The sequence below is a fragment of the Condylostylus longicornis genome, unplaced genomic scaffold, assembly GCF_029603195.1.
Source record: "Condylostylus longicornis isolate FDR11 unplaced genomic scaffold, ASM2960319v2 ptg000258l, whole genome shotgun sequence".
Taxonomy (NCBI): domain Eukaryota; kingdom Metazoa; phylum Arthropoda; class Insecta; order Diptera; family Dolichopodidae; genus Condylostylus; species Condylostylus longicornis.
In genome coordinates, this window is record NW_026578223.1 from 61793 (window position 1) to 74978 (window position 13186).

Consider the following 13186-nt stretch of genomic DNA (forward strand, 5'->3'; position numbering starts at 1 on the left):
ATTTGTTAAATTTTTATTTTTGTATATTTTGTTAAGCATGAATTAAACGAAGTTTATTTCAAAATTACATTGATCTTTCATTGAATTTAACCACAAAAATTTGAAGTTGAACTTAATTTTTTTAGTTGTTTACTCACTTTTGCGACTGGCTGTACATATATTTGAATAAAATTATTATTTTGTTTTTGACTAAACCTTTTCTTTATTTGAAAAATTACATTCATATGTACATATATATATTTGAATACAATTATTATTTTATTTTAACCTAAATCTTTTCTTTATTTGAGAAATTTATTTCTATATGTTCACCCACAGTTTTAAAAAAACTAGGTATACATTCATAATTATGTACGTTTTTGCTTAAAATTTTATTTCAAATTTTTTGAACAAAAAATTTTAAAATGTTCAATTCTAATACATTAATGTTCATACATATATTTGAATAAAAATATTATTTTATTTATGCCTAAACCTTTTTTTTATTTGAAAAATTTATTTCTTATGTTTCCCCCATGATTTAATAATTATGTGTTTCTATATGCCAAACCACAAATTTGAATATTATTCAATTCATATAGAAAGCTTAAAAAATTAGTTAGGAAGCTTTAAAAAATATATACATACATATTTATGTACTTAACTATTGTAACAATTTTTTTTTTGGAACTTTTCTTTAAATTTTTATAATAATATTTATCTGTTATATATTAAAAAAAAAATAAAACAAAAAATTTAAACAAAATAAAAAAAAAATTTTAAAAAAATCCAAAAAAAGAAAAATATGACAACATCCAGGCAAGCATTGATCCAATAACCTTCTGGCTATCAGACTACCACGCTACCCACTAGGCTACGCAGTACCTTGAATTTCTCTTTATAATTCTATATTTTATTCATATTTCGTATAACTCTTCAAAAACCATCCTATTTTACATTATATATATATAGCTACTTCTCAGGTGGTAAAAAGTACTGGTACTTCTAGAAGGGCTAGAGACATGGGACAAAAGGCATTCGATAGAGTTTTGCCTCTAGGGTCCCAGAAAAAGCAAGAATTTTACCCGCCCTCCCCCTTCACCCCCTCCAAAGATGCTTTGTAACCGTTTTTTACAATATGGTACTACATCCTGTAGGGGTAATTTTTTATTTACTTTTGGTAGTATTAATATTGTATATGAATTCATTTTTGGAAGTGTGAGTTATAACAAAAAGTGAACAATTTCTTAAGAAAATTTTAAAGTTTTAATTATCAATAAAAAAAAGTTCATCTGGCAAATCGCATTTTTCAGGGTTCAAACCTTGGACTTTTTGAATAGAAATCGTATGCTATACGCATTACCCTATATACGTTAGTATTGGTGGTAACTCATTTCACAAACACGCATTTTATTCGCATATATTAAAACTCCAAATACACACATTCATGCATTTTAATAGCGAATTATTTTATGCGTATATAGTAATTTATCTCTTAAAGTGCTTATTATAAAAGGAATTTTAAGATTTTATGCGATATAACTCAAATCGAGGTTCTAAAATAAATTGCTCAAAGGTATTAGATCTCAAAGGAACTAATTATTTGCTTAATTATGTATTTTTTGGTAATTATTTTTCAAAACTTTTCTTATTTTAGGTTTTATCTTATTATTTATTAGAAAAAAGCATATCTATATGTATCTATATTACGGGTGTGTTTTTGAAGAAATAAAGTAAACTTAAAATATCTCAGCCACAGAATGAAACACAATTTCAAAACTACAGGCATAATACTTGCAAAGCTTGCAATGCAAGCACACACGACTAGTTATATATATAGCTACTTCTCAGGTGGTAAAAAATACGGGTACTTCTAGAAGGGCTAGAGACATGGGACAAAAGGCATTAGATAGAGTTTTGCCTCCAGGGTCCCAGAAAAATCTGACATTGGAACTTTTTAGCCCCGAAATAGCTCTATTTTAACATTTTCTGAAAAAAATTTTGTATAACAAAAGCACGTTTTTCTTTTATACTTTTTATAATTAGAAACACAAACCAAGAAATAAATGATACGTTTTACGTTATTTTTATTATTAGAAACACAAACCGAGAAATAAATAATATTTGAAAATATAATGATCTCACATATTTTTGTTTCGGATAAACGAATTAATCTTAAGGTAAATAAATATCAGCTTTTATCGGACATCAGATGTTTTGTGACATCTGAATATTAATATTTCATTTGTTATTGTTTTTAACATTACGTTTCGTCAGCAAGCTTTAAAAAAATATATGTACATACAGAATATATGTATGTACGTATGTAGTTAGAATTTTATTTTTATTGTTCCAAACGGAAAACTGTAAAATGCTAAATTTTAATACATTTATATGTACATACATATATTTGAATAAAATTATTATTTTGTTTTTGCCTAAACCTTTTCTCTATTTGAAAAATTACATTCATATGTACATATATATATTTGAATACAATTATTATTTTATTTTAACCTAAACCTTTTCTTTATTTGAGAAATTTATTTCTATATGTTCACCCGCAGTTTTAAAAAAACTAGGTGTACATTCATAATAACGTGTGTTTGTATTAATAATTTTATTTCTAATTGTCCCAACAGCAAAATTTCAAAATTTTCCATTCTAATACATTCATATGTACATACGTTCATATGTTGGAACGAAAAATATTAAAATCTTCAATTCAAAAACTTTCATATATACATACATACATATATTCATATATACATACATACATATTTGAATAAAATTATTATTTTGTTTTTGTCTTAATCTTTTCTTCATTTGAGAAATTAATTTTTGTAAGTTTACCCCCATGATATAATAATTATGCGTTTAAAATTTATTTCTATATATTTTACAGTTTTGAATATTATTAAATTCATATAGAAAGCTTAAAAAAATTAGTCAGGAAGCTTTAAAAAAATATACATACATACTAATTTATGTACTTAAAATTTTTGCGAATTTTTCCAAACTATTATAAGAATATTTTTTTGGAAATTTTCTTTAAACTTTTATAATAGCATTTATATGTTATAGATTAAAAATAAATAAAACACAAAATTTAAACAAAATAAAAAAAAATTTATTTAAAATAATCCAAAAAAATAAAAATACGACAACATCCAGCAGCAATTCTATATTTTATTCATATTTCGTATAACTCATCAAAAACCATCATATTTTATATTATATATATAGCTACTTCTCAGGTGGTAAAAAGTACGGGTACTTCTAGAAGGGCTAGAGACATGGGACAAAAGGCATTAGGTAGAGTTTTGCCTCTAGGGTCCCAGAAAAATCTGATATTGGAACTTTTTAGCCCAGAAATAGCTCTATTTTAAGATTCTCTGAAAAAATGTTTGTATAACAAAAGCACGTTTTTCTTTTATACTTTTTATAATTAGAAACACAAACCAAGAAATAAATGATACGTTTTATGTTTTACGTTATTAACATATTAGAAACACAAACCGGGAAATAAATAATATTTGAAAATATAATGATCTCACATATTTGTGGTTCGCATAATCGAATTAATCTTAATGTAAATAAATGTCAGCTTTTTTTAAGACATCAGATGTTTTGTGGCATCTGAATATCAATATTTCATTTGTTTTTGTTTTGAACATTACGTTTCGTCAGTAAGCTTTAAAAAAATATACATACAGAATATATGTACGTATGTAGTTAGAATTTTATTATTATTGTTCCAAACGAAAAACTGTAAAATGCTAAATTTTAATACATTCATATGTACATACATATATTTGAATAAAATTATTATTTTAATTTAATCTAAACCTTTTTCCTATTTGAGAAATTTATTTCTATATGTTCACCCGCAGTTTTAAAAAAATAGGTATACATTCATAATTATGTACGTTTTCGCTTAAAATTTTATTTCAAATTTTGGAACAAAAAATTTTAAAATGTTCAATTCTAATACATTAATGTTCATACATATATTTGAATAAAAATATTAGGTTATTTTATGCCTACCTTTTCTTTAATTGAAAAATTTATTTCTTATGTTTCCCCCATAATTTAATAATTATGTGTTTCTATATGCCAAACCACAAATTTGAATATTATTCAATTCATATAGAAAGCTTAAAAAAATTAGTTAGGAAGCTTTAAAAAAATATATACATACATATTTATGTACTTAACTATTGTAACAATTTTTTTTTTGGAAATTTTCTTTAAATTTTTATAATAATATTTATCTGTTATATATTAAAAACAAATAAAACACAAAATTTAAACAAAATAAAAAAAAAAATTTTAAAATAATCCAAAAAAATAAAAATACGACGACATCCAGGCAAGCATTGATCCAATAACCTTCTGGCTATGAGACTACCACGCTAACCACTAGGCTACGCAGTACCTTGAATTTGCCTTGGTTGGTTGGTTGGTTGGTTAGAGTGGCCGGTGTGACCCAACTGGCCAACACCCCAATTAGCACTGACGTGCCGTTTTGCTACCACCGCCTCGTGAAACCCGGTTGTCAAAGTACGTTGGTCAAGGGCCAGCGATCAGAGCCACCCCGTTCTTTTAAGGAACTTATTTACGTCCCCGATACTTTTACTAGAAATGTTCCCCAGTTCCATTATGTCCGTTTCCCCAAATGACAACAACCTGGCCCTTTGAAGAGCCGGACACTCGCAGAGATAGTGAAAAAGCGTCTCTTTTTTGTCTATCTCCCGACAACTGCGGCATGACGTATTAAAGGGCATTCCCAGCCTAGCTGCATGATCCCCCACAGGCCAATGCCCCGTGTACACAGCCACTAACTTAGCTATGTCCGGTCGAGGCATCGCCAGGAGGCTCATCGATTTCTTATGGTCGTATTTCGGCCACGTCTTCCTAGCCGTTGCACATGTGCTCAGGCCCCTCCACCTGCGGTCCGCACATGCCACTTGGAAGCGGTATATATCAGTTTTGATGGTGTTTATAGGGACAAGAACTCGCTCGGCCCTGGAGCCGTCCAATGCCGACCCACATCTGGCCAGCTCGTCAGCCCGCTCGTTTCCTGGTATGTTCCTATGTCCCGGAACCCAGAGTAAGGTGATACTATGATGACTGCACAATCTCGTCAGCTCATCGTAGCAAAGCCCTACCAACTTTGAGAATATCTTTGGCGAATTTAGAGCCAGAATCGCAGCCTGACTATCCGTCACAATTGCGACCTCCCGGGCCACAACCAAATCCCTTCCCAGGATTTCGCATGCCTTCCATATGGCGAATACTTCCGCCTGGAACACGCTTGATCCGTTGGGAAGGCGATATGACTCCGATATGTTCTGAGTCCCCGAAAATACTCCAGCACCGACCCCATTCCCATCCTTGGAACCGTCAGTGAAGAGAGCAATATCAAAGCCTTGCAGTGGAAGATTTCTTTTCCACTGCCCGCGAGACGGAAGCTCAACCCGAAACTTTTTGTCAAGCTCAAGTCTAGGGATGCAATAGTCTGTAGCATCCGCAACCACTCCGTCCGGTAGTGACTGAAGGACACTGCCGTGGCCATAAGGCCTTTCGTGCCAGCACTCAGCTTCTCTGAGTCTAACAGCGCCTGCCGCGGCCAGATTCTTAATATGGATGTCCGGTGGAAGCAAATGGAGGAGTACATCCATAGCGTCCGTGGGCGTCGATCTCAATGCCCCCGTAATGCTTATGCATGCAGCCCTCTGTACCCTACCGATCTTGGTACAGTTGTAAGCTTTCCTCAACGCCGGCCACCACACGAGTGAACCGTAAGTTAATATAGGTCGTACAATGGCCGTTTATAACCATAAAACCATTCTAGGTTTCAGCCCCCACCTCCTGCCGACCATCTTTTTGCAGGTGTAAAGTGCCGTACAGGCCCTGTTCACCCTCTCTTGCACGTTAAGCTTCCAGTTAAGTTTAGAGTCGAGTATGACTCCCAAATACTTAACTGCCGGACTCAAACTGAGCCGCAAACCACCCAATCGGGGCAGTCCAAAGCTCGGGATTTTTGTCTTAGTCGTAAAAAGTACAAGTTCCGTCTTGGCTGGGTTCACTCCAAGGCCACATCTTTTAGCCCAAGAGCTCACCACATTTAGAGATCCTTCCAAAACCCCACTGATTGTTGGAAGGTCAAAGCCGGAAACCAGGATTACTAGGTCGTCAGCGTATGCCACTGCCTTCACTCGCCTTTCGTCAAGTTGCAGTAGAACCTCGTTCATAACAACAAGCCACAAAAGTGGCGAAATCACCCCACCTTGGGGCGTTCCCCTACTAATGTACCTTGCGACACTACTATCGCCAAGATCCGAATACAGGATCCTGGTCCGCAGCATGGATAATATCCAGCGCACCAAAGCATCTTCCAAACCCAACTGAGTCAGAGAATTCTCTATGGCCCACGAACCAATATTGTTGAAAGCACCTTCCACGTCTAGAAAGGCCGCCAACGTGTATTGCTTATAATGGATAGATTGTTCGATAGTCCTCACTACCTCGTGTAGTGCGGTGTCTGTGGACCTTCCCCCGCAATATGCATGCTGGGAAGGCGAAAGTCGAACTTCCTTCATTCTGTTCCTGAGCCCTAGCTCCAGAACGCGCTCCAGCGCTTTTAGAACGAAGGAAGTCAAACTAATTGGTCGAAAATCTTTGGCGCCCTCATGGCCCCTTCTTCCCGGTTTGGGAATGAAAACAACTTTTACACGTCTCCACGACTTGGGCACGTATCCAAGGATAAGACAACTTCTAAAAACTTTTAGAAGCCACGGAACTATTAGTTCCTTCGTCTTCTGTAACATAGCTGGAAATATCTCATCTATCCCCGCCGTTTTGTATGGAGAGAAGTTATCTATCGCCCAGCTAACCTTCTCCACCGTTATGATAGCTTCAACCATTTCACTCGACACAGGCTGCCCCGGAAGGGAATCCAACTGGATAGCCTCCCGAGCCGACCCGGTATTACCCGGGAAATGCGTGTCCACTAGTAAATTGAGAGTTTCCATAGATGTTTTTGTCCATGTCCCACCCCCATCCTTCAGAAAAGAAGGACTGGTATGGTCCTTGGAAAGCACTCTGCTCAATCTGGCAGAATCCCTGGTACATTCTACAGTTCCACAAAAATCTCTCCAACCCTGGCTTTTTGCGGAACGGATAGGCCTTTTATATTCTCTCAGGCACTCCTTATAAGGTTGCCAGAACCCATTCTTGTAGCAGATATTGAAGACATCCCTGGTAATCTTCCGGAGATTACCCAAATCTTCGTTCCACCACGGGGGATACTTTTTTTTTGAATATTTCAAAGGACAGGATGCTCTGAAAGCCACGCCCATGACTTTTTAAAAGCTACTGATTTGCGCATCAAGTTCTTCGACTTCCTTAATATAGTTGTTAATATCGGGCATGACCATGAGCTTGGCCCGCACGATGGCTCTGAATTTAACCCAATCTGTTCTTTCAGGGTTCCTAAAAGGTTTGGGATTCCCAACTTCGAATCCCACCGTGAAGACTATCCAGGCATGGTCAGAATACGACCTTTTGCTAGATACCCTCCAGTCCTCGATTATACAGTTGTTAGTTTTGAGTGTTATATCTATCACATCTTCCCAGCCAGCAAACCTGTCTGTGCTAGGAAAAGTGAAGGTAGGGGTGTTGCCTCTATTTGCTATCTCTAGATTACTATCTAAGACAAAATTAAATAAAGACTCACCTCGTTCGTTGATCTCTGTGCTGCCCCAGAGGGTATGTCTGGCATTGGCGTCGCAACCCATAAGCAGACTTGCTCCTTCGGCTGCGCCAACCTCTGCTAGGTTTTGAACTTCCGGAGGTGGAGCAGGCCTATCATGAGCCATATAGACTGAGCTCATTAATAGGTTCCCGCCGTTTCCTTCAATCCTCACCACCGTCATGTCTGCGGTACTGAAATTAGAGCAAAGAAAGGCTTTTACATGTTTTTTAGTTAAGACACAAGTTCTGATCTTACCTTCAGCTGGATCTACAATCTTGTAGAATAGGTTGTATTTCTGGGTGCCCAGTCCCTTTATTCTGTTACCGTTCACCCAAGGCTCCTGAATTAGAGCGATGTCGATGTCTTCCTCTTCTAGGAAGATCAATAGGTTATCCGAGGCTAATCTCGAATGCTTGAGATTAACCTGGATTACCCTCATCGCTCTTGCTCTTATCAGCCACCTCCATTTGTTCAAGGAGCTGGCTCGCTTCTTCTATGGCGTCCCCTTCTGGGTCCGCATTTCGAAAAATTTTGAGCTTGGCATGCCGTATGCCAAACCGCAGTCTGTTGTCCCTCCTGTCCAACGGCTGTAGACTCTCCTCATTAATGAGAAGTAGGAAGGACTCACTGTTTTTCTGAGGTTCCTCCTTCTTGATAATTTGCCAATCATCCATCGGCACCTCAGGATTGGCCATCTTTAGGACCTTTAGCAACTTGTCCCCCGCAATATTCATCTTAGGGATCCAAATACGAGCCCGGGGTCTCCTAGGAATTTCCTTAGCTGGGATGAGCTCAATCTTGGACCCATCCCATGTATCGCTAATCTTAGCAACACACGAACTAAGAAAATTCCCGGAAAGCCGGTCCTCGCATTTGATCACCCTGTAGCCCCTGACTACCTCAGATGAATCAAAGCTCAGGACTTCGTTGCCATCGGTCGTTAGGAGATGTTCAACTACCATCTCCGATAATTTTGCTTCGACCTTGCACCATAATTCGGAGGACAACTTCAGGTTGGTAGACTTTCTGTCCACCACCCCAAACTGGAGATGATCACGGACCACCTCGCTCATTGTTCTCCCCTGTGCACGATTTCCACTTGATGTTGAAGGTTTGGTTGTCCCTGGCTTGACGACCTTTGACCTTTTGCTCTCTTGAGCATTTCTGTCTTCATCTTGAGACCTTACTCTTTTTGTGGTCTCCTGAGGCTTCGTGCTCTTATACGCATTGTACTCGTCAATTACCTTCTGGTATTTGATTTTGTCCTCCGCGTCTTTTTCAGAAGTTTTACCTTCAGCTTCATTCTGGGCAATCTTGCCTAAAATGAAGACGGCCTTCGAATATCTCTTCTTGAGTACGAAGGCGGGTCCTTTTGATTTTCTGCTTTTGGAACTATGGCTGGTTCCTTTAGCTTTTTGTGTAGATTGTTTTGGTGGTTCTGCTACCTTACTGGTTTCATCACCACCAATCGATACACCTGCTTCCTGACTGGAAGCCAGTATCTCGTCTTCTGACGAGGTGCCAATTGGCTCTTGTTTTTTTAAAATTTTTTTAATCGAATCTTCCATTTTGATCCCACGAGTGTGTCCGGAAAAACAGTCCATCCTGCCAGAGCCGACTTACCAGGATAAGGTCATCGTTACTCTCTGAGGCGACCCGGTATCAGAGAGACTCCGTTCGCGGTAGCCAGTATACCCCCCGGCTACCAACTAGTCCACTAGGCACGGGTCGTATAACACCATTGGATTGGGGGGGTGAATTTGCCTTAATAATTCTATATTTTATTCATATATCGTATAACTCTTCAAAAAACCATCCTATTTTACATTATATATATATAGCTACTTCTCAGGTGGTAAAAAGTACGGGTACTTCTAGAAGGGCTAGAGACATGGGACAAAAGGCATTAGGTAGAATTTTGCCTCTAGGGTACCAGAAAAATCTGACATTGGAACTTTTTAGCCCCGAAATAGCTCTATTTTAAGATTTTCTGAAAAAATTTTTGTATAACAAAAGCACGTTTTTCTTTTATACTTTTTATAATTAGAAACACAAACCAAGAAATAAATGATACGTTTTACGTTATTTTTATTATTAGAAACACAAACCGAGAAATAAATAATATTTGAAAATGCAATGATCTCACATATATTTTAATTTCGAAAAATCGAAATAAACTTAAATAAATGTCAGATTTTATAAAAGACATCAGATGTTTTGTGGCAACTGAATATTAATGCTTCATTTGTTATTGTTTTGAATATTATGTTTCGTCAGCAAGCTTTAAAAAAATATACATACACAATTTATGTACGTATGTATCTACCTAAAATTTTATTTTTATTGTTCGAGCGAAAACCTGTAAAAAATGCTAAATTCCAATACATTCATATATACATACATACACACATATATTCATATATACATTCATACACATATTTTTACATACATAAATTATTATTTTGTTTTTGACTAAACCTTTTCTTTATTTGAGAAATTAATTTTTGTAAGTTTACCCCCATGATATAATAATTATGCGTTTAAAATTTATTTCTATTTATTCTACAGTTTTGAATATTATTAAATTCATATAGAAAGCTTAAAAAAATTACTCAGTAAGCTTTAAAAAAAATATACATACTACATACATATTTATGTACTTAAAATTTTTGCGAATTTTTCCAAACTATTATAAAAATATTTTTTTGGAAATTTTCTTTAAACTTTTATATAACATTTATCAGTTATATATTAAAAAAAAATAAAACACAAAATTTAAACAAAATAAAAAAAAAAATTTTTAAAATAATCCAAAAAAAGAAAAATACAACAATCCAGGCAAGCATTGATCCAATAACCTTCTGGCTATGAGACTACCACGCTAACCACTAGGCTACGCAGTACCTTAAATTTCCCTTAATAATTCTACATTTTATTCATATATCGTATAACTCATCAAAAACCATCATATTTTACATTATTATATATATATAGCTACTTCTCAGGTGGTAAAAAGTACGGGTACTTCTAGAAGGGCTAGAGACATGGGACAAAAGGCATTAGGTAGAATTTTGCCTCTAGGGTACCAGAAAAATCTGACATTGGAACTTTTTAGCCCCGAAATAGCTCTATTTTAAGATTTTCTGAAAAAATTTTTGTATAACAAAAGCACGTTTTTCTTTTATACTTTTTATAATTAGAAACACAAACCAAGAAATAAATGATACTTTTTACGTTATTTTTATTATTAGAAACACAAACCGAGAAATAAATAATATTTGAAAATGCAATGATCTCACATATATTTTAATTTCGAAAAATCGAAATAAACTTAAATAAATGTCAGATTTTATAAAAGACATCAGATGTTTTGTGGCAACTGAATATTAATGCTTCATTTGTTATTGTTTTGAATATTATGTTTCGTCAGCAAGCTTTAAAAAAATATACATACACAATTTATGTACGTATGTATCTACCTAAAATTTTATTTTTATTGTTCGAGCGAAAACCTGTAAAAAATGCTAAATTCCAATACATTCATATATACATACATACACACATATATTCATATATACATTCATACACATATTTTTACATACATAAATTATTATTTTGTTTTTGACTAAACCTTTTCTTTATGTTTAAAATTCAATCCTATATGTTTACCCACAGTTTAAAAAAAACAGGTATCTATTCATAATTATGTATATTTGCATTTATAATTTTATTTATAATTTTTCCAACAGCAAAATTTCAAAATTTTCGATTCTAATACATTCATATGTACATACGTTCATATGTTGGAACGAAAAATTTTAAAATCTTCAATTCTAATCCATTCATATATACATACATACACACATATATTCATATATACATTCATGCACATATTTTTACATACATAAATTATTATTTTGTTTTTGACTAAACCTTTTCTTTATTTGAGAAATTAATTTTTGTAAGTTTACCCCCATGATATAATAATTATGCGTTTAAAATTTATTTCTATTTATTCTACAGTTTTGAATATTATTAAATTCATATAGAAAGCTTAAAAAAATTACTCAGTAAGCTTTAAAAAAAATATACATACTACATACATATTTATGTACTTAAAATTTTTGCGAATTTTTCCAAACTATTATAAGAATATTTTTTTGGAAATTTTCTTTAAACTTTTATATAACATTTATCAGTTATATATTAAAAAAAAATAAAACACAAAATTTAAACAAAATAAAAAAAAAAATTTTTAAAATAATCCAAAAAAAGAAAAATACAACAATCCAGGCAAGCATTGATCCAATAACCTTCTGGCTATGAGACTACCACGCTAACCACTAGGCTACGCAGTACCTTAAATTTCCCTTAATAATTCTACATTTTATTCATATATCGTATAACTCATCAAAAACCATCATATTTTACATTATATATATATAGCTACTTCTCAGGTGGTAAAAAGTACGGGTACTTCTAGAAGGGCTAGAGACATGGGACAAAAGGCATTAGGTAGAATTTTGCCTCTAGGGTACCAGAAAAATCTGACATTGGAACTTTTTAGCCCCGAAATAGCTCTATTTTAAGATTTTCTGAAAAAATTTTTGTATAACAAAAGCACGTTTGTAGCACTTTTCCAAAAAAATTTTTGAAAAAAGTGCTTATTAGTTTCACTCTGTCCGTCCGTCCGTCCGTCCGTCCGTCCGTCCGTCCGTCCGTCCGTCCGTCCGTCCGTCCGTCCGTCCGTCCGTCCGTCCGTGGACACATTTTTTGTTTACAAAACTTCTACACCCTTGAAGATAGAAAGCTGAAATTTTGTATGTAGATAGATCTTTACTAGAAACTTATTTCCGTAGAACAAAATTTTTACCTATCTCCCCCCCTCTAGAAGTTATACCCCCCCAAAACCCTAAAAATGGCCTTTTTTACCTATTTGTTGCAATGAAACCATAAGCATTTTTGAAATTTTGCAAACGCAGAAAGGCAGTGGCTTGCTTCCCCTTGCACGGTATGCTATAGTTAAACTTTAGAAAAACAAAATGGCCGTTCAAATTTACCGTTATCTAAAGTCCTTTTTTTCCAAATTTTTGATGTCGTTTTCCTTCTAGACCCCAGCCTGTAGAAGCTTGAAATTTTAGGAGCTTTTAGACATTAACAAATAGTTCATTTTGTTAGAAGAAAATTTTTTTCCATCTCCACCCCCTCTCAAGTTATCACCTCTTGAAATTCGTAAAATTTGAATTTTTGAGACCTTATATTTCCGAAACCGCAAGCTTTTTCAAATTTTTATAAACGCAAAAAGCTAACGGCAAATTCCATGAAATTAAAAAATATAATTATTTTTCTTAACTCACACAATTAACCCTTAAAATCGAGCATTATGTTAACCCCTTTTTATATTAATTTTTGCTTTATTTCAAAGACTGCATATATGCGTCATCCTAA

At 34.3% G+C, this 13186-nt stretch overlaps 1 protein-coding gene across 1 annotated transcript; it reads right to left on the minus strand.

Moving 5' to 3' along the window:
- Positions 1 to 8157: 8157 nt before the first annotated feature.
- On the minus strand, positions 8158 to 9306 carry LOC129616643 (uncharacterized). The gene has a single exon (XM_055532274.1). It carries the CDS (start codon positions 9304 to 9306, stop codon positions 8158 to 8160), a length of 1149 nt encoding a protein of 382 aa, XP_055388249.1.
- Between the last annotated feature and the right edge of the window lie 3880 nt (positions 9307 to 13186).

Coding starts and splice junctions, on each gene's coding strand:
- LOC129616643 (XM_055532274.1), bottom strand. CDS start 9,306: ATGGAAGATTCGATTAAAAAAATTTTAAAAAAACAAGAGCCAATTGGC.